The sequence below is a fragment of the Electrophorus electricus genome, chromosome 3, assembly GCF_041902795.1.
Source record: "Electrophorus electricus isolate QZ-2024a chromosome 3, ASM4190279v1, whole genome shotgun sequence".
NCBI classification, from domain to species: Eukaryota; Metazoa; Chordata; class Actinopteri; order Gymnotiformes; family Gymnotidae; genus Electrophorus; species Electrophorus electricus.
In genome coordinates this window covers 9,792,501-9,820,424 of record NC_137499.1, presented here as the reverse complement: position 1 = coordinate 9,820,424, position 27,924 = coordinate 9,792,501, and the positions used below count along the sequence as shown (strand labels likewise).

General features: G+C 40.2%; 2 protein-coding genes across 3 annotated transcripts in view; one reads left to right on the top strand and one right to left on the bottom strand.

Annotated features, from left to right (window-relative positions):
• The first annotated feature begins 629 nt into the window (after positions 1 to 629).
• Positions 630 to 24,048, top strand: stx18 (syntaxin 18). Its single transcript, XM_027004710.3, has 11 exons — positions 630 to 821; positions 14,923 to 14,990; positions 16,000 to 16,115; positions 18,447 to 18,524; positions 19,187 to 19,253; positions 19,634 to 19,719; positions 20,146 to 20,228; positions 20,365 to 20,423; positions 20,797 to 20,866; positions 21,038 to 21,118; positions 21,942 to 24,048. Exons 1-11 carry the CDS (start codon positions 669 to 671, stop codon positions 22,035 to 22,037), a joined length of 957 nt encoding a protein of 318 aa, XP_026860511.2. The 5' UTR covers positions 630 to 668; the 3' UTR covers positions 22,038 to 24,048.
• LOC113574055 (neuronal vesicle trafficking-associated protein 1) overlaps positions 24,046 to 27,924 on the bottom strand; it is a 5,814-nt gene continuing 1,935 nt past the window's right edge. For both annotated transcript variants that reach the window (XM_027004712.3, XM_027004711.3), the window contains exons 3-5: positions 25,865 to 25,978; positions 24,923 to 25,033; positions 24,046 to 24,739 (exon numbers count right to left, since the gene is read on the bottom strand). In XM_027004712.3, coding sequence (XP_026860513.3) covers positions 24,539 to 24,739; positions 24,923 to 25,033; positions 25,865 to 25,978 — 426 coding nt within the window. In that variant the 3' untranslated portion in view covers positions 24,046 to 24,538. The remainder of the gene's footprint in view (positions 24,740 to 24,922; positions 25,034 to 25,864; positions 25,979 to 27,924) is intronic.

The window sequence follows — 27,924 nt, the reverse complement described above, 5'->3', positions numbered from 1 at the left end:
GCCTTTCAAAATGGAAAATTCCAGTAGGATAATGGCACAAAGCACATTTCACAAAGCATAGACTGAGATGAAGTATCTCAGTCTGTTCACATTTCATCTCAGTCTGTTCCCAAACATGACAGTGACCTTTGGTTCCAGTGGCCTAAGCTCCATATCTCTAGGAGGAAGTGGAGGTGAAATGGTAATAATAATGACTAAAAATTCTGCAGGAGCTGCGTGATGCTGTCGAGACGTCTCTGACCAAATCTGGTACCAACCCTAGTACCGAACTTCCTAGAATTTCTGGGCCTTGATAAAGCCATTCTGTAAATCTAATCCATTCTTAAAGTAAGATATAAAATATACTGTATACATTGAATGTATTATATATCTGAACAGCAGAAATTATACATCTGTATATCGGAAATTAAACACCCAGACACCAGTCCATTTACAGAACAGGCAGGAGAGAGCCTCAACCTCAACATACCTGCAGCTGTGTGGGATCACTCACACAGAGAAAAATAAAAAAGCACAAAAAGCGCTAGTGTCAAGAGAATTTTCCACCTCAGCCAGAATGCAGACCTCAGTGTGAGGTCTTTGGGTTTCATGTGTCGCTGAAGTATGACGTAGACATTGGTGACGTGTGTGTGTGTGTGTGTGTGTTTACAGCCGCCGGACCTGAAGAAATGGCAGTCGACATAACTTTACTATTCAAAGCTAGCGTTAAAACCGTCAAAACACGAAACAAGGCGATAGGAGTCGGATTCGACTCCATGAAAGATGACATTCTGAAAAGAGACAGACCGAAGAATGGCTTCTCAACGAAAGCGAAGGAGGTGGTAAGTTCTTTAGCTAGCCTGCTAACTAAGGTTGACGTTAGCCAGCTAGCCTAGCCAAGTTGGCTAGCTAACTACTTTGGCTATCTTGAGCTTTGCTGCCCAAAGCCAAGTAACCTTAGCTACCATGGAAATGTCATGTCATTGTATAACATATATAACAGATGAACATCACTCAGCATCTAGGGTTCCCAATCTTATATACATCAACTTACTGCATGTTAACTGAAGTCTGTTTGGTAGCTAGAGTAGCTTCTCCGAAGTTGCTGGTTCCACAGGCTGTCCGCTGCTAAGACTCAGAATGCACTTCAGTAACGCACCTTTCTTTCCTGGTTTAGTTTTCAGTGAAACAAACAAACAAAACAATCAAACAACAACAAAAAAACTAGCCAAAAAACTGCGTAAAGTCTGCGAAAGTCGTCTAAGTTCTGAAATGTCCACTCTAGTAGAGTCCATATCCGTTGGCCAATACAAGCTAGATCTGAACAATCAGCGAAAGCATCTAGTGTCCGAGTGCTGACTGACAAGCTGAAGACTAACGCCAGAGCTGAGGATACATCAATACCACCTTCTTTCTAAACGCATTAAGTGCAATCAGAAGCTTCCGGTCAAAGGAGATTGCTTTTAAGAAACCGTTCACCACCTAATTTTGGAGGTATTTTATTTTCTGCCCCGATTATTGCTTTGACATTTGAATGGAGCACAGTTATCTTTTTTGGGGGGGGGCGCAACAAAATTGTGAAACGGCGTCATGTGGTTTTGTGCATTCTTATATGTAAACTACAGGGAGAGAGAGAGGGAGAGAGAGAGAGAGAGTGTGTGCAGCTTTAAAGGCTGCAGGGTCAGAGTTCATTCTATGGGTTGATCTTGGTTTAGGTTCAGATTATTCTTAGGTTACAAGGACAGGATTAGGGTTGAGAGTTAGGTTAAGGTCAGGATTAGGGTTCAGAGGGTAAGGTCATTCTTAGGATTCAGGATTCAGATTAAAGTTGCCATTAGGTTAGAATACAGTGGAGTTGAAGTTAGGGTTGGGTTAGGATTAAGGTTAGGGTTCATGATTAGGATTAAGGTTCACATGTAATTTGGTAGTTTTAAGATAAAGATAAACCCTGTGTGGTTTCTGTGTTTCCTCCCTGCAGACTCCATAAACATGCTTCAGTAACACTGTCTCCTTATTATGTTCGAAAGCTGATCCTGCTGCCAGACCCTGATTAAAAGTAGAGGATGAAAACGGGAGGATATTGAGTTAGGTACTCAGTAACAAGCTCTAATTGTCACCAGATGTACGTGGGGGGGGGGGGGGGGGTGTGAGGGGACAGTGAGAGGAAGAGAGATGGGGGGGCAGAGTGTGAGGAAGAGAGATGGGGGGCAGAGTGTGAGGAAGAGAGATGGGGGGTGTCTAAGAGCGAGAGAACAGGCAGAGGGGAGGGGGGTGGGGGTAGGAGGGGTAGGAAAGAAAGAAAGGCAAAGCTGCTTGGGACAGATGAATCCCAGGTTGTGTGGGCAGAGTGAGTATATTCTTGAATGGTTCCGTCCTTACGCAAAACACTGCCCAACACAGACAGTCTGCTAGTAACTGCAGACATTGAATGGGGTGCCGCATCTTTCTCTCACTCTGTCTGTTTCTCTTGCTGTCAGTCTCTCACTCTGTTTTCCTTCTTTCTCTGTGACATGACGGTACAAGAGGGCACTCGAATCTGACGATCTTAGATGCTGCTCCATATTAGTGCCCCAGGATGCTACATCTGCCAAACTTGTTAACACAGCTCTGATTTAATGACAAAACCTGTTTAACACAGAACACACAAAGATGGACTTCTGAAACCAGCCGGCTGCCTGCCTGTATGGTCCATGTGGCTTGAGAGCTGAATAAACAGCTGTGGATACGAGTCATTCAGAGTCCTGGGGACCATGATTTGCAGCACCCTGAAATGGGATACTACTATTTCCACTAGCATTAGAAAAGCTCAGCAGAGGCTGTTGTTCTGTGTCGGCTAAGGAAGGCTAATGTATGCAAGTCTGTCCTGATCAGTTTGCACTCTGCTGTTACTGAGAGTTGTCAGCACCTCCAACACTGTGATTTCTCTCCGCTGTTATTGAGAGTGTCTTTCCCCTAAAACACATTGCACCCTCAGCCCTGACCCTAAAGCACATTGCCCCATAAGACCCAACCCTAAAACCTCTCAGCCAAACCCCTATAACACATTGCTCTCTCAGTCCCTACCCTAAAACACATTACCCCCTCAGCCAAATATAAGTAAATAAATTTGAACATTCATTTAAACCAGTGCAGTGTATGAATGGTGATCTCACTAGTCCACTAACTGTTTCAGTTTTATGCTTCCCCTTTTCTTTGTGCCCTTAACCTGTCTCATGAAATACAGTGGCAATAGCAGCATGACTAGTTGTGCAGGTTTCTGAGCTATAGTATAATAATGGTATGGGGGCAGGGAGAAAACACACAAAAATGTCTTAATGGTAATAAACATGTTAGATGATGAAATAGATGATGAAATAACTGTTACAGTGTAACAGTTATACAAATTAGGAAGGTACAATATTATGTATTTGAATTTACTCCTTAACATGATGTGATTTCTATCAAGTTTTCATTCATTTCCCTGAACTTCATATCCACACATTCTTGGATGGGTTAACTTTGCCTATAGCAAGAAATAGTGTCACACCTTCAATGTACTAGTCTTTGATGTTTCCCCCCTCTTGGCTAGTTTTACAGAAGAAAGTGGTAGAGTGTTTTGAGTTTGTGTAGAGAGGTTTGGTCCTGCATTTATGACAGGACTCATACAGCAGGAGATCGAAATTGGTGGTTTGACAGTGTTTTCTTTGAGTGCCTGTAGCCAGCAGCCAGCACTGGAGTCTGATACACTAAAAACACTCCAGAACATAGCTGAAGGGCAGTCGGGGCTGTCTAAGGCATTGCATTTGAAAAGTAAATGATACTACTGTGGTTTCAAGGCCAGCAGTTGTGCTGCCTTCGCCACACCAAGTTCCATTTCTGGAAAGAGGGCATGGCTGCAGTGGACCACCTTCCCTGCCCACCACAGTTGCCCCTCATGCAGTTGTAACGTGTTTGATGGGTGAAAATCTTCCAAATATGCAAACAATGCTGGTTAGACAGAATAGAAGAGAAGATATTGTGAGGACATTTACATTTTATCTATATTCAGATCCCAAGACACTTTTAGCCTTTTCAAAGCCTAGATGAGTGTGCATATATATATGTGTGTGTGTGTGTGTGTGTGTGTGTGTGTGTGTGTGTGTGTGTGTGTGTGTGTGTGTGTGTGAGTATATATATGTCATATTCAAAGTAATCAAGTGACTTTACAAATGACACAGTTTGTTCGAGGTAGTATTTTATTAGAAACCAGCATGCTCTTAAACGAAATTTTTCAAGTGAATATACATTAGGCTGTATGTCTGTAGATCTTTTTAAAAAATTACTGAAAAATGCTATTTGTATAAATATTAACCCCTTAAGACTAGTACTTGGTAGAACCACATTTTACTGTAGTAACAGTTTCAAGTTGGTTGTGGTAAGTTTCAACCAACTTTGCACACTGTTTGAAAGTGCTTTCCACCCATTTTTCTGGAAGATTTGCTTCAGGTTCGTCAGTTAGTTTGGATGACGTGTGTGGACCACAGTTTTCAAATAGTGCCATATATTCTTGAGTACCTTGAAATCTGTGCTTTAACTGTAGAACATTAACCTTTTGTTGTTCAGATACCCCTGTGTTGCTTTGGTCTCGTACTTGGGATCATTGCCCTCCCATGCATTAGTTTCTTTGGTATCTCCCTCTATTTAGAACCATCTATCTGAGCTTCAGTTTCAATAAGATGCCCAGTTCCCACTGAGGAAAAGCACACCCATAACATGTTGCTGCCCCCCATACTTCACTGTTGGTGATGATGGTGATTGTCCTGGTTGAGGACTGAGTAGTGTTAAGTTTGCACCAAACATCATTTTGAATTTTGTTCAGAAACCTACATTTTTGTCTAATCTGGCAATAAAGCCATATCCCACATTTTAGTTGGGTCCCTCTGATGCTTTCTGGCAGACTCCAGATGTGCTTCGATGTGTTTTTCTTCAGTAATAGCCATTTTCTAAGCCATGTTTAGCCATTATCCCATATAGGTCAGTTGTATGCAGAGCAATTTACTGATGGACGTTCACTCCAGTCTCAGACACTGCACTCTGGAGCTCCTTCAGAATGACCATTGGCCTCTCTGTGGTATCCTTCACACATCCTCTTCCTGCTCTGACACTGAGTGTTGAGGGCTGGTCTTGTCTAGGCAGTGCCTGGGTGGTATGATGCAGCTTCCATTAACTTACAACTGATCCAGCAGCACTCACTGCTATGTCCTAACACTTGGATATTATTTTATAGAGTTTTCCTATCATGCGTATGTCAGTTACTATCCCTCATTGCCCTAGAATGCTCTTTTGTCTTCATTTTCACATTGTTTATTCATATTCACAGTCTGATTTAAGGGATTGTTTTATCCAAGCAAGGTGAACTTGGCAAGGTGAATGATTCACAGGTAGAGGCTCCTTATAAGCCAACTGTGTTCTCATACCTTTCATCTTTGTAAACTAGGGTTAGGGTTATCCATGAATCTTTCATCTGTGTAAACTAGGTTTAGGTTTACTCCTGACTTTTTCATCTGTGTAAACTAGGGTTGAACCACATCCTATATAATAAGCAGTGTGAAAGACTGGTGGAGAGCATGACTGTTTTTTAGCCTAAGGCTTTACTGGCTAAATACAGTCAGGGTGAGAGAATAAAAGAGCGAGAGAGTGAGAATAATGCTGCCCTTACAGCAAACAACTGTTCAAACAATTTAAATGTTGTGGATAGATTTCCAGAAGCTGAATAAAATCGAGTTTTGCTAGAATTGGGGCACTCTCCATCTTCTAGATTGCTAGATGTAAGGTGGGGTCAGGTGTTGACATTCTAATAAAATCTTGGCTCATGCCAATAGTGACGTGGACATAGGTGAGTTCTCTCCAGCACCAAACAGAAAGCAGTAAAGCAGGTACAAGAACATCTGTGGGAGGTAGATGAGAGACTTGGAGGAGACTCAGGGATGGTAAATAATAGACCCAGGGACAGTAGATGAGAATCTAGTTGCTGTCTTGTAAACAGTGACCGCACAAGATCCCCAATCTGCAAAATGATGCTCAGTGACTAGTGACACAATCTTTAATCTTTCATGCTAGGGACACACTAACAGCTTCACCACTCACAGCATTACAGCATTCACCACTCTCAGAAGGGAACAATTACAAAAATGATCTCTTCAATAAAAGTGGCTTGTTCACCTATGAAAAACCTCAAGAGTTTATTTTTCTTTCTGTATTGTAAGTCAGGAGTTTCATGCATACCTATCTGAATTTAAATTAACCCTCAAAAGGAGACAATTAAGGAAGAAAACACACACACACACACACACACACACACTTTGTGTTAATTTAAACACTTTGTGTGTGTGTGTTTATTAATGGTGTGTGGTATAAAGGTGGTAGCTGGGCATGGTTGACTGAATTTAACCTTTTCGACATGCTTCAGTGCAGGCCATTATGCTTATAAACTTACACGCACACACACTCTCTCCCTTTTATTCACTCAGTCTCAGGCATACACAGTCTACAGCAGTAGTACTAAGTTACCAAATGTATTCATACATACATATTCTAGCCTTTCTTTCTGTCTGCTACTGTAAACACACTCACTACTACTACTATTACTACTACTACTACTACTACTACTACTAATAATAATAATAATAATAATAATAATAATAAATAAGTTAGGTTTATATAACGCCATTCACAAAAACCCAAGGTGGCTTTACAAACATGGTGAGTGGAAGTACTTGGAGAGAAATGAGAGGTTTTAAGATTCACTGTTCCCAGTAAACAATAATGCTCAGATGGTCATATTTAAAAACCTCCAATTCATATTTACTTTCATGCGATTTGGTTCATTTTGACTTCACTTTTTTTTCAGCTATTTTCCCTCTGTTTCTATGTTTGATGTTTTTGAATAACACATGATTTAGATTTGAAGAACAAACTGCTAAATTGAATTTGCCACAGGCCTATGTGTGCTAATACAGCAGCTATTTAGCCATGCTGCAGGCAGAGCGTTTAGCATCAAACTTGGGCCAGGTAAATCCCCTCAAATCACTACCCGATGTTCCTTTATAACTTTGTGTGTGTGTGTGTGTAGGGGTGTGGGGTTGTGTGTGTCTTTGTGCGTGTGTAGGGAGGGGTATGGGTGTGTTTGTAAAAGTCTAAAGGACAAGAGTGTGAGGATGCTGCTAGCAGAGTATTTCTGTCAGTAGAAGAAGCATTTGCTTCACTTTGTTCACTGTTCTTAGCATTGGCCACATACCGAAGACTTACAAAGTAAATCTGGCACAAACGCAGACACAGGGTTGAAATGCACACACATGAACTTAAAGTAACATAGTAAAGTAGGAATTGGCCCACCCAGTGGAGGACGGGTTCCTTCTTGAGTGTGTGTGGTTACTACCTGGCCCACACAGTGGAGGACGGGTTCCCTCTTCAGTCTTGGTCCTCCTGAGGTTTTCTTCCTTAAACACACCCAGGGAGTTTTTACTTACCACTGTCACCTTCATCTTGCTCATCAAGGATCTGGACCCAGACGTTTGTAAAGCTGTTTTGTGACAATGTGTGTTGTAAATAGCGCTATATAAATAAATCTGACTTGATGGGGGTTTTATTTAGTTTGCACTTAGATAAAGTGATTTTTGTTTTCCTGACATAATTGTCTTATATCAGTGAGAATTATAATAGTCAGAGGCATACAAATAGTTTTAAAATATTCCGTTTTCTTATTTGTCCCTGAACCTTTTAAATGATGGATACAATATTTTATTCTTTCAATATATGAGGAAAATATCAGTGGTAACTTTGAAAGCTACTTTTTAATGTTTTTTTATTTAAAAAGCGTACTCGAAATTTTCATTTGGGTTCATCTTTTGACTATATATATCTTTTGATCTGGGCAGTAAAAGGCTGTGCTGGTGAGTGCAGGCTGTAGTCAGTGAGCAGATCTGGGCAGTGAAAGGCTGTGCTGGTGAGTGCAGGCTGTAGTCAGTGAGCAGATCTGGGTACTAAAAGGCTATGCTGGTGAGCACAGGAAGCCTGAATGACCCAGCCTTCTCCCCGTCGCTGAAACTGAGCTCACCAGGGGAAAACCACCCAAAATTACTCAAACCCTGTCACTAATGATCTATATCAGCTTTCTGTGCTTACCTGGTTCACATGAAAATAAAGGGGCACTGGGTAGAACTCAGACACCCCCAAATGTCCCGCTTCTTTTCATAGTAATAACTGGTGGTCATGGTAATGATGGCAGTGTGTATGTATAACCTTCTCTCTGTCTGTCAAACAGACCTGTGTATATTAATGCTTTTGTTTTAGGAGGATAGTGGGAACATGTAAAGATTAAAATCTGTGTGTGTATGTGTGTATGTATGTGTGTGTGTGTGTGTGTGTTTGTGTGTGTGTGTGTGAGAGAGAGAGAGAGAGAGAGAGGTAAAGTGGGGGTCTCTGATGATGAGATTAAATGCAGCCAGGCAGACTGTCTCCGTTAGCCCCCCCCCCCCCCCCAACAAACACACGCACACACACTCTCCATGCTCAGGCTAGCCCTACCTCATTGTTTAGTATTACTTGCTCTTTAGAGTCTTAAATTACCAGAGCAATTGATCTCTCTGACCTCACGCAAAGCCTTCACAGACTCTATGGGAATGGGAGATGCAAAGCACACACACGGCAGAAACACATGCGTACACACACAGAATGGTCCTAGACACCCGTCTGTTTCTGTTTCTCCTTCATGGTCACACTGACCAGCTTCTCTGTGTGTCTGTTGCCATCTGTTGGCAGCAGCAAGAAAAACTCAAGTGCAAGTGTAAACAGTAGTGTATTTGTCTGTCCTGTGTGTGCACGTGTGTGATGATGGTATGTGTGTGTGCGTGTGTGTGCGTGCGTGTGTGTGTGTGTGTATGTATCTTTTGGTGATGTTTGTCAGGCCCATTGAGAATGTTGACCGACCAGATAAGATCAACTCACTGTAGCGCTCTCTTTCCCTCTACCTCTCTCTCTCCCCCGCACTCTCGCTCTCTTGCTCTCTCTCACTTTCTCTCTTGCAAAACAGGAACACCCATTTTTTCCCCTTTCTCTCTCTGAAGCTCACACAAACATGTACACACACATACGCACACACAAAGCTTTTTATTCAACTTCACTGGAAAGAAATGCTCATTGAGAGACCATGAACTGTTTTCCGTAGAAGAATTTGTTTTGGTTATTTGTTTAATGGAATCTTGTGATCAAATGATATCTTCAAAATTGGACATGCATCACTGAATTGTGATTGAAAACAGTAAAGAAGAAACATTTGCCTATAGATGTCGTATAATGTTTAAATAGTAGAATGTCTATTTTTTTGTGTTTAGTAAAATTTCTAATGTAACCGTAATGTAAGATTTTACTAATGAATGTAACAACTTGATAATCTCAGTGTTCACCAAAATTCATCTTTTGTCCATTGAAATTGTCACTCAGAATATAACATTTAACAAAGTAATAATAATAGCCTATTAAATTAAAAGTAAAATGCCAAAAATAACTCTCAATGCTGAAAGTTTTTTTTGTCATTGAGTATCATTTAAATTAACAATCACGTTTGATTTTATATCCGTGTGAGTTGATGTGGTAGGGGCCTCCTGATCAGGTCCCTCTCCAGTGGCTGTTTCTGCTGTAAAGCTCCTGGCTGTCATCATTCAGAGAAACCACAGACGTTCTCCAGCCTCAGAATCCCAGTATTGAGTGATCCCATCTTAAACCCCTCACCAAAACCGGAGTCTGAACAGCTATTAGCAGTGAACCCTTCTAATGGTGTTATTGCAGTGTGAAGGAGCACCCTATGATTAGACAGCCATACGAGCATGTCACTCACGTCCGTGATAGTTTTAACATGGAGGACTGAAGAGCAGGCCAAGGCGTCCCTTGCCTCCTCTCTTCTGTCCTCCTGCTGGCCTGTGGTATGTTTGAAGTCGCTATTAGGAGATTGAGTTGGGGTCAAATTCTACAACTGCGGTAATTATGTAATTACGGTGGTTAAGGCTAAGGCAGTAGGTTACACTTACGGTACCAGAAAAATCCTTCGCCGTCACACTTGATGATTTCATGTTACTCCCCAAGTCATCACTTGTCTAGCTGGATTTTTTTGTTTGTTAGTGACTTTTTAAAACCAGAGAGGTGAATGTGCACATGTGCATGTGCAAGAGACGGAGCACCCCCTAGTGGTCATATAGGGCAATTGCAGCTGATTGTCAGGATATTGACAAAGTTACACGAGAGTCAACTCTGATATTTTCTGCCTAAGCGACTTTTGCAGTAATGTTGTGTCCTGGTGAGCTGGCGGATCCAGCTTGTGAAAGTCATTTTCATTCACCTCTGATTACTCACAGTAATTCATTGCGTATGTGTATGCGTATGTGAAACACAGCGGAACTGTGTGTTGTACTGTTTTTTTAAAACTATTAAATGCGATGGACAGCAAACACTTACTGCATGTATCTGTACACTGGATAGGGAGCAGTTGTGTGTAGCACTGGGTAATGCAGGGTGTAAGTGGAGAAGTGGCATTTGCAAGTCTCTATGCCTAGGACTATCTTTTGGGATTGGTCTTTGTTTGTTTGTTTGTGTCAATGTTCTCTCTGCACACAGTCCTGCCCTCTGTCCTGTGTGTGTGTCCTGTGTGTGTGTTGTCTCATTTCGTCTCTCCACACTCAGTCCTGTTTTCTGTCTCGTTTGTTTGTTTGAAAACAGTTTGAAAACTGGGTTCCAGAACATCCAATTAGAATTTCATTGGTTGAATTCTGTCAGCTCTGAGTAGACTGAATTTAACAGATTTGTGTTCATGGTTAACTTTCAAAGCTGTCATCAACTGAGCATTGGTAATGGGATTCACCATGGATGCGAACGCTAAAAAGCTGAAGAGCTTCTAATTGCACTCTGTCGGAACCTGAAATTAATGTGTGCAAACTATTAATGTACTTCAAAAGGAAACTCAGCAATGTTAGCAAATTAACGACAGACGATGTTCCAAATGAGATGCCTGAGTCAGTAATATGAGTTCATATAACTGCAGAATTGTATAGCCTAAAGCCTATTTACTCATTCAACACCTATCAGCTAATTATCTGGTTTCTACCCTTTTAATTTGGGTTGACTGTGATGATTTTCTATTTTAATGTAGCATAACTAGCCCAAGGGTAATTAAACAGCACAGACAGTAAAGCAAATGTAAGATAAATTTTAAGTGTAATTCAAAATAGTAAGATTTTTATCAATAGCTACTTTATTTCTGTAGTATGCTTGTAGTGGTAGTCTTAGTTGAGCTTCGCTCATTCAGGAAGAAGGCTAATTTCCACAGGTTTGGCTCATGATGTGTTTGAGTATCTTATATCAAGTTACACAGAACAAGTTCTGCATGTGTTGTAGGTGCATGGAAGGAAAGGAGAAAGGAGCCACAGTTATGCTTCATAATAATACATAAATACATCAAAAGGGTCATATGTGATTTCTAAAGACATTCTTGACTTTCACAGATTCATGGTCATATATAATTTATAGAGCTTTTGCAGGTTGGTGGGGAGATTAATATTTACAGCAGGAGAAATTCCTTTTCAGTAAAGTGTTTAGTAATGCAGTAATAGATTGTTTTAGTAATCGAGTATTCTATCGCATAAGAAATACTTTTGCTTTATTAAAGAGTAACGTTACATATACAGAAGAGAATATGACAGGTCTGTTAAAATGAACAAATAATTGTTTCTATTTTAGAAAAATGTTTAAAATGTTATTGATTAAACTGCATACAGTATCTGTTAAAACTAAACCTAATCTAGTGTATTTGAGTGCCTACACTCTAGTTTTTAAATCAGACATTTTCTGAAATACAGAAACAAGTAAATAAATTAACATCAGTTTGTGAACAGAGTCATTAAACATTATTTTGACAAAGCTGGTGTAGTGATGCTAAGTGATTGTTGATATGAATGGAAAACACTGCAGAATTAATGTCCCAGGCACTTAAGGCAGAATTAATCTCCCAGGCACTCAGAATTAATTTCCCAGGCACTTAAGGATGCACACAGATCTTGGTGCCTTAGAGTGGACCAACAGGTCTGCATCACTGCTAACAATGGAGCGATCATTTGAAAAAACAGAACTTAAAAAGTGGACTTGTCTGCATTGCTTTGGGCACCAGTTGCACCTAGCAGTTGTTTTTTTCTAAATGTTATGTACAATATGGGTATGTGGTGATATGCTGATTCTAGTGATCGTGTTAGTGATAGTGATGTAGCCGAATACAGTAGCCTGCATTCAGGGAGGGAAATCATCTTTTCTTTCTTTTTTTTTTTTTTGTAATTTTGGGATCTGATGGATTTCTACAGAAATGGGACATTGAAAATGTGAAAAATTAATTTTTAACTAAAATAAACTAACCATTTGAAGCAGAAATTTAATACATTAAACTGTAATTTTATTCATATTATTGGGTAAAAACAAATATATATATTATATATTTTAAGGGTAATTTTCCCCCTGTACTAGGAAAAAGTTTGGAGCAAGAGAAGGCCATTGCAAAAGTCCTGTCTAATGATTAAAAAAACAAGGCATCCTCGTTCCAACCTGAGAAAACGTGGACATCCTAGAGTGTGTCCACAAGGCTCTGAATCCACTAGCGAGCTCACAGATGCACATATGTTCGTGTAATCAATGTGAAACCTGTGTTGCACCTCCTCAGTGAGGAGATCCTGAAGCGCATCAAGACTACTGTCATCAGCTATTCGAATGAAAAAATATGATGAAGCTGCCACTTTTGATCCTCTGGACATTGCATCCCTGCTCTGTCCTCGGTTCACTGAGGACCCTCTGGACATTGCGTTCCTGCTCTGTCTTCGGTTCACTGAGGACCCTCTGGACATAGCGTCCCTGCTCTGTCCTCGGTTCACTGAGGACCCTCTGGACATTGCGTCCCTGCTCTGTCCTCGGTTCACTGAGGACCCTCTGGACATTGCGTTCCTGCTCAGTCCTCGGTTCACTGAGGACCCTCTGGACATTGCGTTCCTGCTCAGTCCTCGGTTCACTGAGGACCCTCTGGACATTGCGTTCCTGCTCAGTCCTCGGTTCACTGAGGACCCTCTGGACATTGCGTTCCTGCTCTGTCCTCGGTTCACTGAGGACCCTCTGGACATTGCGTCCCTGCTCAGTCCTCGGTTCACTGAGGACCCTCTGGACATTGCGTTCCTGCTCAGTCCTCGGTTCACTGAGGACCCTCTGGACATTGCGTCCCTGCTCAGTCCTCGGTTCACTGAGGACCCTCTGGACATTGCGTTCCTGCTCTGTCCTCGGTTCACTGAGGACCCTCTGGACATTGCGTTCCTGCTCTGTCCTCGGTTCACTGAGGACCCTCTGGACATTGCGTTCCTGCTCTGTCCTCGGTTCACTGAGGACCCTCTGGACATTGCGTCCCTGCTCAGTCCTTTGTTCAACGCCAGCTACATTAAATGTTACATGTCAGAGTCAATACCATACAAATGAGAGCTGTGGCTGAAATGGTAGGAGGAGGGCAGAGCAACTTAGAAGCTGATAGAACATTGAAAGGAAGGCGATCAGACATCAGCTAAAAAGCAGATGACGACGCTGGGAAGCTTTTTCAAGGACCTTCATTCAGTCACAGCAGCTGAGCTCACTGAACAGGAAGTTGCTGTAGCTGAGCTGAATAATTACCTGGCAGCTCCTGATGATGACAGGGAGACCAGTCCTTTAGCATAGTGGAAGATTCACTCCATTTCCAAAAGTGAACTTCTTAGCTAAGTGTTACCGCTGCATACTTGCTATGAGTTCTCCATCAGAACAGGTTTTTAGCAAAGGATGCAACTTTGTGACGTGCAAAAGAGCATCTTCAAAGCGAGAAGCAGTGAACCGATTATCCTAACTGGCAAAAAAACCTCAGCGTAGAGTAAGAGGATCTACAATATATAGATCACTGACCTACCTTAGTATCACAAGCATGCTAGTGTTTCCACTGTTACAGGACTTCCAATGGGTTAAATGTAATATGTTAACAGTTTGGAACTTTGTATTGAGTATTTTAATTTTGTGAATAATTTATCTTTTTCTATGTTTTTACATTTTTGAGAGAGTTCTTTCCTCCTGTATAGTGTAATGGGCAATAGTGCTGCTTCCCCTGTGGGGGACTGGGGTTCAATCCCTGGCTGGCCAAGGGATCTATGCTATACCAATAAGAGTTCTTGGGCAAGACTCCTAACTCCCCTACCTCTGTAACATGACTGAAAATTGTAAGTCATTCTTGAAATGAGCGTCTTCAGTTGTATTAAAATGGATTTGAGTAATGTGCATTTATGTTATTTGGTGTATTCAGTCTGCATTCTTTATAAACTGACAGTACTGCAAAATTGTATATTATGATATTGAGATCAATATAGAAAAATGTATTGTGATAATGCCCAGCTTTACACCAACATATAGCTAAGAAAGGACAGGCTCACTCACCCTCTGATAAAAGCTTAAAGTGGGGGAAAAACAATAAAAAATCGAATACTGAATTATACAGTTTGTAATTAAATCCAGGGAGAATCCACAAGCCTGTAGTCTATCCTGTGAAATGTAAAGGTGAACGTTTGAATGTTCAAAAATTTAAGTCGGCTGAAAAGAGTGTTACCAATAAAATGTTTAATTAAAGTCAAATCACTTTCTGCAATAAAAAATATGGGCCACATCAATTTAATCATCTAAGAACAGTTCTTTTGGAATATTCCCTGAGTCAAACTTGTTTGTGTTTGTTTGTGTTGCTGTCTGTGTTGTCTCCCTACACTGGGCCCTGGCTCTCTCTGTCCAGTTTGTTTTGGCTGTATTCTCTCCCCACATGCTTGTCTTTCTCCATGTGCTGTCTGTCCTGTTTGTGTTTGTGTTGTCTCACCACACTTAGTCTTGTTCTCTCTGTCCCTGCAGCTCTCCAACATAAGCAAGCTCAAGGAGTTCCTACTGCAGCACAGGAAAGACTATGTGAATGCTGGAAGGTGAGTCCAACCCTTGACCTCTGATACCAAAAACCCACAGGGTCAGGTGTGCGGTGTAGTGGGGTGCTTTTAAGCCACTTGGTGTTGATGGTACAAACCAAATTTGTGGAATGAGTTTGTTGAGGTGAGGAATTTCTGCTGATGAGATCCAGTCAGTGCGCAAGTATCAAACCGAGCACAAATGTGCATGAGTATGATGGGACTTCTGATACTGACTACTGACACTGAAATGAAGCGATGCAAATTACTGTTATGGAATAAGTAATGAAATGGAAAAAGTAACCACGTCTGTGTATTTATATATATTATGCCGTGTTCACAAAAATACCTATTTTTGATCCGCTGCCAGGTGTCCACTATTTTCTTATTTTGAACACTTTTAAGATAATAATGGCCTCCAAGACATAATCATAACAACAGTTCTGTAAAGGAAGCTAGTTGATTTAACAGTATATTAATCCCTCAGAGGACATTAGAATGTTCCAGCATTATACATGCAAGAGAAACATAGAATACAAAATGGATAGGTAAGCTTAAAAGGTTATGGTGTTGGTAACTAGAAAATTACATAAATAAAATGTAGTGAGTTTGCTCTTTTCATAAAATGTGGTTATAGGTAAGCAAAACATGCACTCTAGTGAGTTTGCTCTTTTCGTAAAATGTGGTTATGAGTAAGCAAAACATGCACGCTGTCTTCTGATGTTTTTTCTGTTTTTTAAAGTACCCGATCAAAGTGAAATAAGAGTCATCTATGTGGCCCGATAGAAGAAAACATTAGAGGAAACAATATTCCATGTAGTACCATAGGGTTCTTTCCCCAAACCAGTCTCGTATGTTGTTTTCTGGTATTTGTACACTTATATGGGTGTTCCCTGTTGCATCATAGGGCATTACATACGACCATCATACTGTGTACTGCTAAGTGAGTAAATTGTGTTTGACAAATGGCTACTTGCATGTTGACTGGTGTTGTGTTTGTGTGTCTGCATGGGTGTGTGCGTGAGCACAGTTTAATCTCTTCAGATCTAACTCGTATGACGGACAGTGAGAGAGACCAGATTGATCAGGATGCTCAGATATTCATGAGAACCTGTTCCGAAGCAATCAAACAGCTGAGGACTGACGGTAACACTAACACTCACACTCACACTCACACTCTCTCTCTCACTCACACACACACACACACACACTCACACACACTCACACACACTCACACAGACACACACACATAAACACGTCATTTAATGCAAACTCGTGTAGACCTCCCAGTTCATGTCATACATTTTCCTTGAGGGGAAAAAAAAATCATGTAATTCTATTAAATTCATGAGGCCTTGAAAAACTCCTCTTTCTGAAGTTTGGCACTCTGAGCTCAATTGTATCACTTTGTGTTTTATTCTTTGTATGTGTAGTCTTGGAATCAGTAGTTGCCTATTTAATGGATTAGGTTGAAATTTCACTGAACAGCCAAGAAACCCTAAGGATAATTTTCAACATGTATTCAAGTAAATATTTGTTGCTGAATGTTTTACAGTAATCAAAGTAATACACACAAATCATTTTTACCTGAATTAAGAATTAATATTACCACTAGTTTTCCCTTTCCTGCAGCCAAATTTTGTATTAATATTTCTACAACGCCCAGTTATTTTTGGGCTGCATTAAAAAGATTAAAGAGTGCCATAGATCTTGCTAAATATAGCTTCAGATGTGGAAACTACTTTTAAAGATATTTTAAGTGTGTATTTTCCCAACTAAGATTATTCCAATTTCCTTTGAAGCTTTTTTTATGGAAAAGTTTTATAATATGCAGTCAATATATAAACAAATGTTAAATGTTACAGTTGTATTTCTCCTAGAATGACACAAACACTCATGCCTCCTTTCTGTTCTTTTCTTTATACTGACATTTCGATACACATGCTCATAAAGTCATGTTGGAATTACACAAATGAAAAAATCACAATAATGACAGATGTGTAAAGATGTGTTGGGGCTAAAGAGCAGGGTTGGGGTGGTGGGGGGGGTAAAATCACAATAATGACAGATGTGTTGGGGTAAAGAGCAGAGTTGGGGTGTGTGAGGGAGTAAAATCACAATAATGACAGATGTGTTGGGGTAAAATCACAATAATGACAGATGTGTTGGGGTAAAATCACAATAATGACAGATGTGTTGGGGTAAAATCACAATAATGACAGATGTGTTGGTGTAAAGAGCAGGGTTAGGGTGTGGGGGGGTAAAATCACAATAATGGCAGATGTGTTGGGGTAAAATCACAATAATGACAGATGTGTTGGGGTAAAATCACAATAATGACAGATGTGTTGGTGTAAAGAGCAGGGTTAGGGTGTGGGGGGGTAAAATCACAATAATGGCAGATGTGTTGGGGTAAAGAGCAGGGTTGGGGTGGGGGGTGGGGGGGTAAATCACAGTAATGACATGTATTGGGGTAAATAGCAGGGTTGCTGATATTAGATTGTACTTCAACATATTAAATGTTACAGATTCAGTTAACATAATAAACCAGTACTGATATTGTCAACAAATGAATAAGGAAAAGGTAAAAAGTCAAAGTAAGTGAAGTAAAAAGTAATTCCATCTAAAACCAAAAATACACATCAGCATTTTACTATTTTATTTTAATTTGTTTTATCATTATGAATATAAAACCTCAACATGCAACTAAGAATGAGTAGAATGTTCCACAATCAGAAGCATGAACATTCTGCGTGAACAATTTAGCATTTGGGATCCACCAGTAGCTTTATTCTTTGAGTCTTGTTTTAAACATGGCCACGACAATAGTGCCTGTATCTATTCCTGCGAGGGTCATGGTTAGGGTTAAGGTCAGAGTTAGGGTTAGGATCATCTTTTCCTGGGTGGGTTCGCCCGTTTGTCTGATAAGAGATACTGACTCTAGCCAAAAAGTGTTAAGATTTGAGGTGTGAGACTGCAATGAGTGGGATCTGCCATTTTATCCCTGTTTACAGGGATCTGAGTGAGTGGCAAAAATATTCAGTATTCAGTACAACAACGAAACGCCAATGTAGTTTACAGATGTAATCTATGCGATGTTTAGTAACAATAGTAGCTGAGCACCATTAGCTCAGCGTGCAGAGTGGTGCACAGCACAACAGGTCTGTTTTGTTGGTTATATCGGGTCCAAACTGCCATCATGTTCCATTTGCTGAATGATTTGGCATGTGAAGCAAACATTATTGGAGCTGATTCATTGAATACAAGCACTTGGCTAAGTTAACCTTTTAAGGAACAAGACAGTAACAGGAGTTTTTGCTTGTCTGTTTTGCATGGTCTGGTAACACAAAGTGCCTGACTGTTGCTTTGTTTCCTTACTTACTTTTTTTTTTTTTTTTTCCTTAATAAAAGCATTGATCATTTACATTAGGTCTGCAGTGCTAAGCTTTCTGAACATGTGTGCATGTGTGTTTGTAGCTGAGAAGAGGGTGATCTCGGTTCAGATGAAGGAACACCGTGGAGCTGTCCTGGATCTGGTAGACATTTACCTTAAAGGTACACATGCATGCGCGCACGAACACGCACAGCAATTGCCTGGGGATTCATGTGATAGGGATGGCTTAGAGGGTAGCTAACAAACTAATCAGTGCTAATCTATGGCCCACAGTGTGTAATTGTACACCCTCTAAATGCCTCTAGAAGATATGTGTACTGGACAAATTGGCTATTGATTGTAGGTTATTGATTGTAGGTTCAAAAGTGGCTACTGAATTGCAGATCAGACAGTTCAACAATGGCTACTAAATGTCGGTCAGACAATTCAGATAGTCAACATCAGTGTTGTGGCTAGAACATAACCAGTGAACCAGACCTGTAACGTGAAGACGAGTATGTGCTTCCTCTGAGACATGTGAAGCCAAGCACCACAGCTTTACATACAGCTGAAAACACTCCCAGGAGAGCACTAACTGCCCTGGTCAGCAAGCACCAGCACACAGACACGAAACGCTTGGCTAATGTCGCTGTGATTGACAGAGGACAGAGTAAAGCCCCTCACACCCAGAGAGCAGCAACAGTTTTGCTCTCTTGGATTCCAAGAACTTTTGATGATGAGGCAAACACTATATAGATATCCATTCTTGCATGCTATTGCAAACATTGTTCTCTCTCTCTCTCTCTCTCTCTCTCTCTCTCTGTCTGTGCTTTTGTTTTTGCAGGTGTGTGTAAGCTTTATTCTGAGCAAAGAGCCATCCGTGTGAAGAGAGTGGTGGATAAAAAAAGACTGTGAGTTTCACACTAACTCAGTGCTAAGATAAACCTAAATCCTAGCTCTTAACCCCTAGCTCTTAACCCCTAGCTCTTAACCCCTAGCTCTTAACCCCTAGCTCTTAACCCCTAGCTCTTAACCCCTAGCTCTTCATCCCTAACTCTTCATCCCTAACTCTTCATCCCTAACTCTTCATCCCTAACTCTTCATCCCTAACTCTTCATCCCTAACTCTTCATCCCTAACTCTTCATCCCTAACTCTTCATCCCTAACTCTTCATCCCTAGCTCTTCATCCCTAGCTCTTCATCCCTAGCTCTTAACCCCTAACTCTACCTCTTTCAGGCATACAGCACAATTCACTCTGTCGTGTGTGGATGTGTGTGGATGTGTGTGTAGGTCTCGGTTGGAACCAGAACAGAGAGGTAAAGTAGAAAAAACTCCAAGTGAAGATATGGAGAGAACACCACATGAAGAAAACAATGGTATCACATCATAGTACACACACACACACACACATCTGCACACACAGATACAATGATATCATACATAGTTAAACCAACCTGTATGGGCATGTCTGCTACTGTGTACTTACTTATTGTACACAGTAATAGACATGCTAGTACTTATTGTAGGGTATTGTTTATTACACTGATGTTGACTAACAAACTCTAGTACTTATTTTTTATTGCACTTATCATTGTCTAAGATAGAGCTTATGTATTTTGTACTTCTAAGCATCTGTATTTCTACATTATTCTAGTTCATTGGTATATTGGACTCTAACCTACTCTACTGGCTGGAATGTATTTTCTGAATAAATGACACAGCACTTTTGTAAGTCGCTCTGGATAAGAGCTTCAGCTAAATGCCGTAAATGTAAATATATGCATATATTTGCATTGTTTCAGGAAACACAGTGTCTGTTGGTGGTGTTGATCTGTGGGAAGACAACAAAGTGGAGGATGAACTCTCACCAGAGGAGATACAGATGGTACACTCACACGAACAGAGACTGGCACTCACCCAAACCAATGCTGTTAAAGATCTTAAAAGCCTGCCAGGCCAGATGGTTTGAAGGAATGTACTGCCTCTTCTGTCCATCAATGCCTGTGTTCCTGTATGTTCAGTTTGAGCAGGAGAACCAGAGGCTGGTGAATGAGATGGACAGCCTGGTGGATGAGGTCAGGTGAGCTCCAGACACATGTTAAGCATGAAAAGCACGATATATTTAACGTGTGTACATTAAATGTATCGTGCTTTTCATGATTGGTGCTGTAGCAGTGAGAGGTTGTTTACTTGGTAAAGGAGGTGAAATAATCTTACAGCGTGCTTACAGGAAAAACTAAAATTAGCTATCAAAATAATATTTAAAAAATCAACATCTGAATAAAAATATATAAGAAAGACTAAAAAAGTCTCAGAAAATGTTACTTGATAAGAAAATATAGTCATCACTTGTTTGTATGTGTGTGCTTGTGCACGTGTGTGTATGTGTGCATGCGTGTGTGAGTACATTTGTGTTTGTGCATGTGTATACTTGTGTGTGTTTGTGTTTATAGGCAAATTGAAGGGAAGGTCGTAGAGATCTCTCGGCTGCAGGAGATTTTTGCAGAGAAAGTTCTGCAGCAGGTGAGTGTTTTGGTGTGTGTGTGTGGGTGTCTTTGTACATGTGTATATATTAGGTTGTGTATATGTGTGTGTTTTGCTGTTGGAGTGTGAGAGTATCATTATTAGTATTGTTATTAGTAAACTGTACTCACTAATAATAAAAACCTGTGTTTGTTTGATTGTCTCTTGTAGGAGACAGAAATTGACCACATTCATCAGCTGGTGGTTGGTGCGACTGAAAATGTTAAAGAAGGAAATGAGGACATTCGAGAGGTGGGACAGACACTGAGTACAACACTAAGGCAAACAACACAGAGATGAACACAGATGGAAAACTTCACAGAGACAGAACGCAGCACTGAGACAGATCACAACATAGGCTTACTCACTTTACGTCTATTATATCTACATAAAATACTTCCTTATTGTAACAAATCCCATGTATTTCTAATAATTAAAATGTACCCTGTGGGTAGGTGAAGCGCAGAGGTTACACTGGGGATTACACTGGGGATTACACTGGGGATTACACTGAAATGTAATCAGAGCTCACCTCCAGTACTGGAGTTAGCTGTAAATGTAATTTCATTTTGATTTCATTTTAATTTGTTTAAACACAGATTTTACTGTCATGCATCTTAGTTAAATCATTTTATATGTGTTGACAAAATTGGCAATGTAGGAATTAAGGAATGCTAAAATGTTTTTTTTAATAAATTAAAAATCTAATCAATATAATAAAAAATAAAATAAAATGACACCTTTCCCACATTGCTGGCACACATTAAAGATGTGTGGCTCTCCTATCTCCGGAGTCCTAGTGTAACTGGTCAATACTGCAGACTAGCCTAGCATGTCATAGAGCTTAACTTTGATTGTGTGTTTTCTGTGTGCATGAAGAAACTAATATAGTTAAGTAAACCAGTGCAGGGCCCCAGTTATCCTCTAGAAATCTGTAGTAAATCTAGCTAAGATAAATTAGCCAAAAAAAAAAAGGGACAGGTTCTTATTCTCTTAACTATTCCAAAACCGCACCCACTGTAAACTTTGAGTTCTTTATTGTGAAACGGCTTTATTGTGTCTCCCTGCCCTCTAGGCAATTAAGAATAATGCAGGTTTCCGGGTGTGGATCCTGTTCTTCCTGGTCATGTGTTCTTTTTCTCTGCTCTTCCTGGACTGGTACGACAGCTAGTGCATCATCTTTCAACAGGAACTGATGTATACTGAGCTCTTCTTTTAAAAAAAAAAAAAAGGACAATTTTCAGTTCAACACCTGAAAACAAAATACTAAATTAGACTGCACCTTTTTAGATTTCATAGACAAAGCAGTCTCAAGAATGAGCCTGTGTGTGTCCACACGTGCATGTGCTCACAAATGCATGCGTGCACCTGACTTGTTTTTGGTGACACAAATCTTGTCACGATTTTGCCCCTCTTTTTTGCACCTTTAAACCACCACCATCCTCCGTCGGAGCTGCCTCAAGACACTTACAGAGTTGTATTAGGGTTTTGAATAAGAGTGACCTTTGTGAGCGAAATAATCCCCATTCCTACATTTGGAACTGAAATGGCTGATTGTAACTTTATTGTATCAGTAATAACTTTATGTATCAGTATTTTGTTATTACTTGAATAAATGTTTGTCTTGTTTCTCCTTAGTGGCTTCAGGTACAGGTTGCTAAGTAAATAAATGAACTCTGCCTCTCCACATTTCCTGTTAATGAAAAAAATGGTGGTGAGGTCATGTGATCATGGTGTTTGGATTTATATTTAATGGAGCTGCTCAAGAGGTTCTCGTCTGTCTCATCATTTTTCCACCCAATACTCAATATCTCCAGTAAATGATCCTCTGTGTGTGTGTGAGTTGTTATCAGACCAATGCCTCCTGCCTCTTAATCTGCATTAGGATTCTCCAGTCCTGTCTGAGGAAAGGTGTGAATATGATGTAATCAGACTGATGTCATCCTATGTTTGGCACCTTGGCGTTCACACTCAGTTGGTTCCAACCTGCCGGAACTAAAGAAACACTCTTGACATTCTTGGCAGTGACAGACATATGGCAACAGCAGAATAAAATTGTTTAAAATTACCTACTGGCTGTTTTCTGAACCAGTGTTTCCCTATAAACATTCTGCTCCAAACGGCCCAGTCCCAGTTCAGCCTCTATACACTTCCACTTGGGAGGGTACAAGACGTAGTGGGGCTCAGACAGCCAATGTTCATCATCTGCTAATTCATACCCATGTTGCGAATTATACATTTATCCAAGACCCAGCAAGAGGGACTGAGCACTGGGTCAGAGCTTTGCTTACTGCTACCGTACCAACAGTAAGTGAATTGAGGTTGATCTAAGACTGAGCTAAAACCTCAATGCCTTAATGAGGAGAGTCATGGAACATCATTAGGTTTACAGGGGATGCCTGTGGGTGATGGATATGTTAGTGTATTTTGCCTACTCTGTAGGCAAACCTAACTGCAGACCTGCCCTGATGTGCAAGATTTACCTTTCCACAAGATTTTATGCTGTATGGAAGCACACACACTAGGATTGTGTACAATATATCAATTTGGTAAATATATCGTGAATACACTCTTACCACTACATGAATCGATAGTCTTGGCTGTATGGGTATTTGTGAACGCTAATATCTTTATCCAGTGTGAAACTCGTGTTCAATATGCAATACTTAAAACATACAGCGGATGGCCCCTCAAATAGTGGCTTTAAGAAAAATCTGCATACTTGTCTAGGAAAAACCATGGCGAAGTCATCTCCTTCAACATTTAAAGCTGATATTTGGGTAAACGGTGGAAATTGTTCATTTAATTTAACTGCATGTGTTTCAACATTTGTGAGTTCTAATATCCATCGTTAAATGCTTTCCTGTTAGTGGGAGGTTCAAAGCTATTGGCTGTATTCAGAAATTCTTTTTAAACTTTATTTTGTTTTTTCTGTATTGATTCTTTACATATGTTATCTCCATTGATTGTTATTGTATTTATTCTTATTTATCGATGCATTACTGTTAATAAATAATCATAATGATAAGGTGCTGTATAGTGATGCCTGTATCATGATGTATTCTGTTATGAATTTACTTCAGTACCTTGTTATTATAATGCAGCCTGATCTGAGGAGGACCCTTTTTATTATCTGATCAAATAAAAAGGTGTTGGGGCACCTGGTCAGTACAGAAACATGATTTAACTGGACATGGTATTTTATTTGGCACTCAGTAAATAAATTCAGATATTTGATGGGGGAAAAAAACAAAAACAACTATCAACCTTGCTTGTGGCTGGCTGAAATCTACACCCAGCCATAAAAGTGTGTGAGAGAGAGAGAGAGAGAATGAAAGATGGAGGGAGGAGCAGAAGCTCTGATCTTTAAGTGTGTGATGCTTTCTGGACCTGCATGAAATATGTTTGTGCTGCCATAGTAATCGTATAAACAAATCATGCTAGTATTACAATAGTTCAAGCCTGCCAATAAGTTGACATTCAGATAGAAAAGCAGTCTGTGCATTTTATATTTTGTGGGATTTTGTATTTCACTATGAGAAATACTGATTGTTTTAGCATATTTGTGTGTGCATTTCCTATGCATGTGATCAGTTGATAAATATGTATTAATGCACTTCAGCAAAAATGTGTGCATGTGTGCGCATGTGTTTGTGCATGTGTGTGTGTGTGTTAGGCAGGGCTCTGCTCCATCTTGGTCTTCTGCTGTAGGAGCTTTTTCTCAGCTGTGATGCTCAGCCAGGGTGAGACGGAGCGAGTAATGGTCTGCTTGGCCATGTTGTAGTGGTTTATGATGGTGAAGAGCCGACCACGACCAGCTGGTCCAGGAGGGGGGTAGTAACTATACAGCCCAACTGGCATGCAACGGCTCTGCTGCAGAGAGAGGAGGGGGTTAGTAAGTATACACACTGACTGGCATAGATCAACTCTGCTGCAGAGAGAGGAGAAAATTGGTCACTATACACCCTGACTGGCATGCACCGACTCTGGGGAGCACTTCTGCTACATGGAGAAGTCTACTTGAGTGTGTGTGTGCATGTGTGTGCCATTTCTTACTGTATAGGTAAATCCATCCGGGCAGGGTTGTTCAAACTGATACACCTTGTACACGACCAGGAACACCACACACATCAGGAATGCAAGAGCGCACAGCAGCAACAAGGCCATCTGCACACAGAGGGCAGTTGTCTCAGACTCATATTCACACTCACGCCTCACACACACACACACACACACACACACACACACACACACACACACACACACACACACACTCACGGTAAGGCTGGCTCCAGTGAACATAGAGGATGTATTCAAAGAGATGCTTACAGTGGTGTTAGTGGTTTTGTCTAGGCAGTAAGCCAAGCTATGTGGAAATACCAGTTTAAGCGCAAAGTAATTTACAACAAGGCTGGTTATCATACACAAATGATGGCTGCCTGATCATATGTGTGTATAATATCTCTATGTTGTGGTAGTGATGTCTTTACATTAAATACATTAAAACACTGCTGAACCCTCAGTATGACATCAAGAACATGCCTACATTATTTTTAAATACTATTTCTTTTAACGAAACATGCATAACATTGATCAGGTAATGTAAATGCTGTGATTCATCAAAACACTAGGGTGGCATGTCTGAGGTAGTTAAAGTACTTATTTTGCACAATAAATAAAAACTGATCATGATGCTGATGGCCTGGTCTGATGTATGTATGTGTGTGCACGTGATAGGATTAGGGTTAGGGTTAGGGAGGTTGTCTCATAGGAGGGGTGGAGGATGCTGAGAACAGACCCACACACTCAGTGTGTCTGTTAGTCAGAGACAGCACTACATCACAGGATGTAGACGATAATTCCCCACACAGTCCCCTTACTCAGTGGCACAGCACTGTGAGACGCACGTAGGCTGTAGATCCCTCTTACTCTTCTTTATCTTCATTTCACTAGGAATTGAAAAAGACAGAGAAACAAAAAAGAGATGGAGTCTCTTACTTTGAATCGTTCAGATGCTCCATCAGTGATGCTCACTGTAAAGTCACTGATTTTTGGTTGGCAGAGTTTCCCTTTCTTTTCCTCTTCTGTGTAGTCTTCTTTGGTCTTCACCACCTGACACAACACAAAAGCACATACCTTGACATGGAGTGTGTGCGCGCTTATATGTTTCAGTGTGCATGTATGTTTGTAAAACAAAGTTGTGTGACTAAAGTTTCCAAATGCTGAAGAATTAAACTAAAATGAAAAAGTGAACAAATGATAATAGACATTTTTGGTTCCTAAGTATTTTTGCAGTGTTTGTTTATGTTAGGTTAGGTTGAGGTAAGAGTTAAAGAGGTGGCATGTGAAGGTTGCAGCAAGCAGATGGCTTTTTGTACATCAGGTTCACAACTGCTCTGATGTAAACCTGAATTACAAGAGCATATATGGAAAGCCAAAGTAGTCAAATTCACCTCAAACGATGCACATTTTATTTGTATAATGGCAGAAAAAGTTTTTACACTATAAAATATGCCATAAAAACAACAAAAATGTCACATTTTGCAGCATTTAAATGTAAGTTTACAAAAAAAAAAATAATACTGCATTAAGTGATCTAAAACTGCATTCCCCTTTTGTGTCCCTCCAATGGAATTGAAATTGCCTCTTGATAATCTAATGAGCTCCACATGCGGGTTTCTGCCAACCAATGCAGCAAACTTTCTTTACCCCATCACTCATGAACAAGGCCAGACAAGACCAGTTCACTACAGATCTTATCGACTGATAAAGCATTGTTCACTTTATTTATTTTGGGGATTCACTAATGTGTTAATTTGCTTCATAACTCAGTTATTATTTATTAATTAATTATTTATTATAAAATAAGGCACAAAAACATAAGAATGCTATATTTTGCAGTGTTTAAATGTCTGTTTCCAACACCATTAAAAAAAAATACTTTAAGTGATCTAAATCTACATTTTTTATTCCCCTTTTGTGTCCCTCCAATGGCTTTAAAAGAGCCTCTATAAGAATGTAATAAGCTCTACCTGCCGGTTTTTGCCAGCCAATAGAGTTGAACTTTCTTCACTTTCTTCACTTCACTCACAAACAAGGTCAGACCACACCAGTTCACTACAGATCTTATCGGATGATAAACAATTGTTCAAGTGTATTTATTTTTGGGATTCAGTAATGTGTTAATTTTCATCAACAGTTCATTTATTAATTCATACAGTTCTTAGCTAGCTATGTAGAAGTTTATTAGACCTAGCAATAATGACCATGGTTAGATAGTTCATACATCACGCTTTAAATGGGCAAGTTCTTTAAGAGGGCAATTAACTTCTTAAGCTAGAAACATTTCCTACAACTGTAAGATGGCCATGAGGAATTTAAGTTTGTGTTATAGATGGACACTGAATGACTGCACTCGACAATCTGGGACCCAATGTGCTTCAGTCGATATTAACAAGGTAAGGGACATTTTAAACTAGTTAATCAAGTCTGTAAAACACTAACCAGAAACAACTACCTGATAATTGGCCGCAAAACAAAGCTCACTCAAAGGTAGCTATAGTTGGCCATGTGTGAGTCATTTCTAAGTGCTAGCCTGAAAGCAGGTTTGATATCTTGTAGGAACAAATGCACAATGTGTGTGTGAAACATGCAAGATGGCCAGCTAGCTTTCAAAGGCGTGGGTTGGTAGTGTCACTATAGCGACTGCTCACCTCAGACCTTTTTCATGGTTAAAACTAAATGAAAGGGGAAGGGGTTATCGCAACAAACTCAAGAGGGATGCCAAACTTTGTAAAGCTGCTTTGCACAGTATCTGTTGTATAAAGCAATATATAAATACATTTGACTTGACTTTGACTAAACAACGAATATGGATAATAGTGCTATTAAAATCACTGAAAATAGCGTTTTTAAACTATAATGGCGTATTTTGCGGCAAACTTGCAAAACGCGTTTGGACGGAGGTGAATTTTGACCACTTTGGCTTTCCATACACGTATGGATGGTGCCGTGGTTCACGGGGACGTTAGAATGCCGCCCGGCAGAGACATAAATAT

Excerpts from the sequence above, each read along its gene's own strand:
- stx18 (XM_027004710.3), top strand. The coding sequence starts at position 669 with ATGGCAGTCGACATAACTTTACTATTCAAAGCTAGCGTTAAAACCGTC. Across the intron at positions 822-14,922 it reads CAACGAAAGCGAAGGAGGTG|CTCTCCAACATAAGCAAGCT; the intron begins GTAAGTTCTTTA and ends CTGTCCCTGCAG. Across the intron at positions 19,254-19,633 it reads GTGGTGGATAAAAAAAGACT|GTCTCGGTTGGAACCAGAAC; the intron begins GTGAGTTTCACA and ends ATGTGTGTGTAG.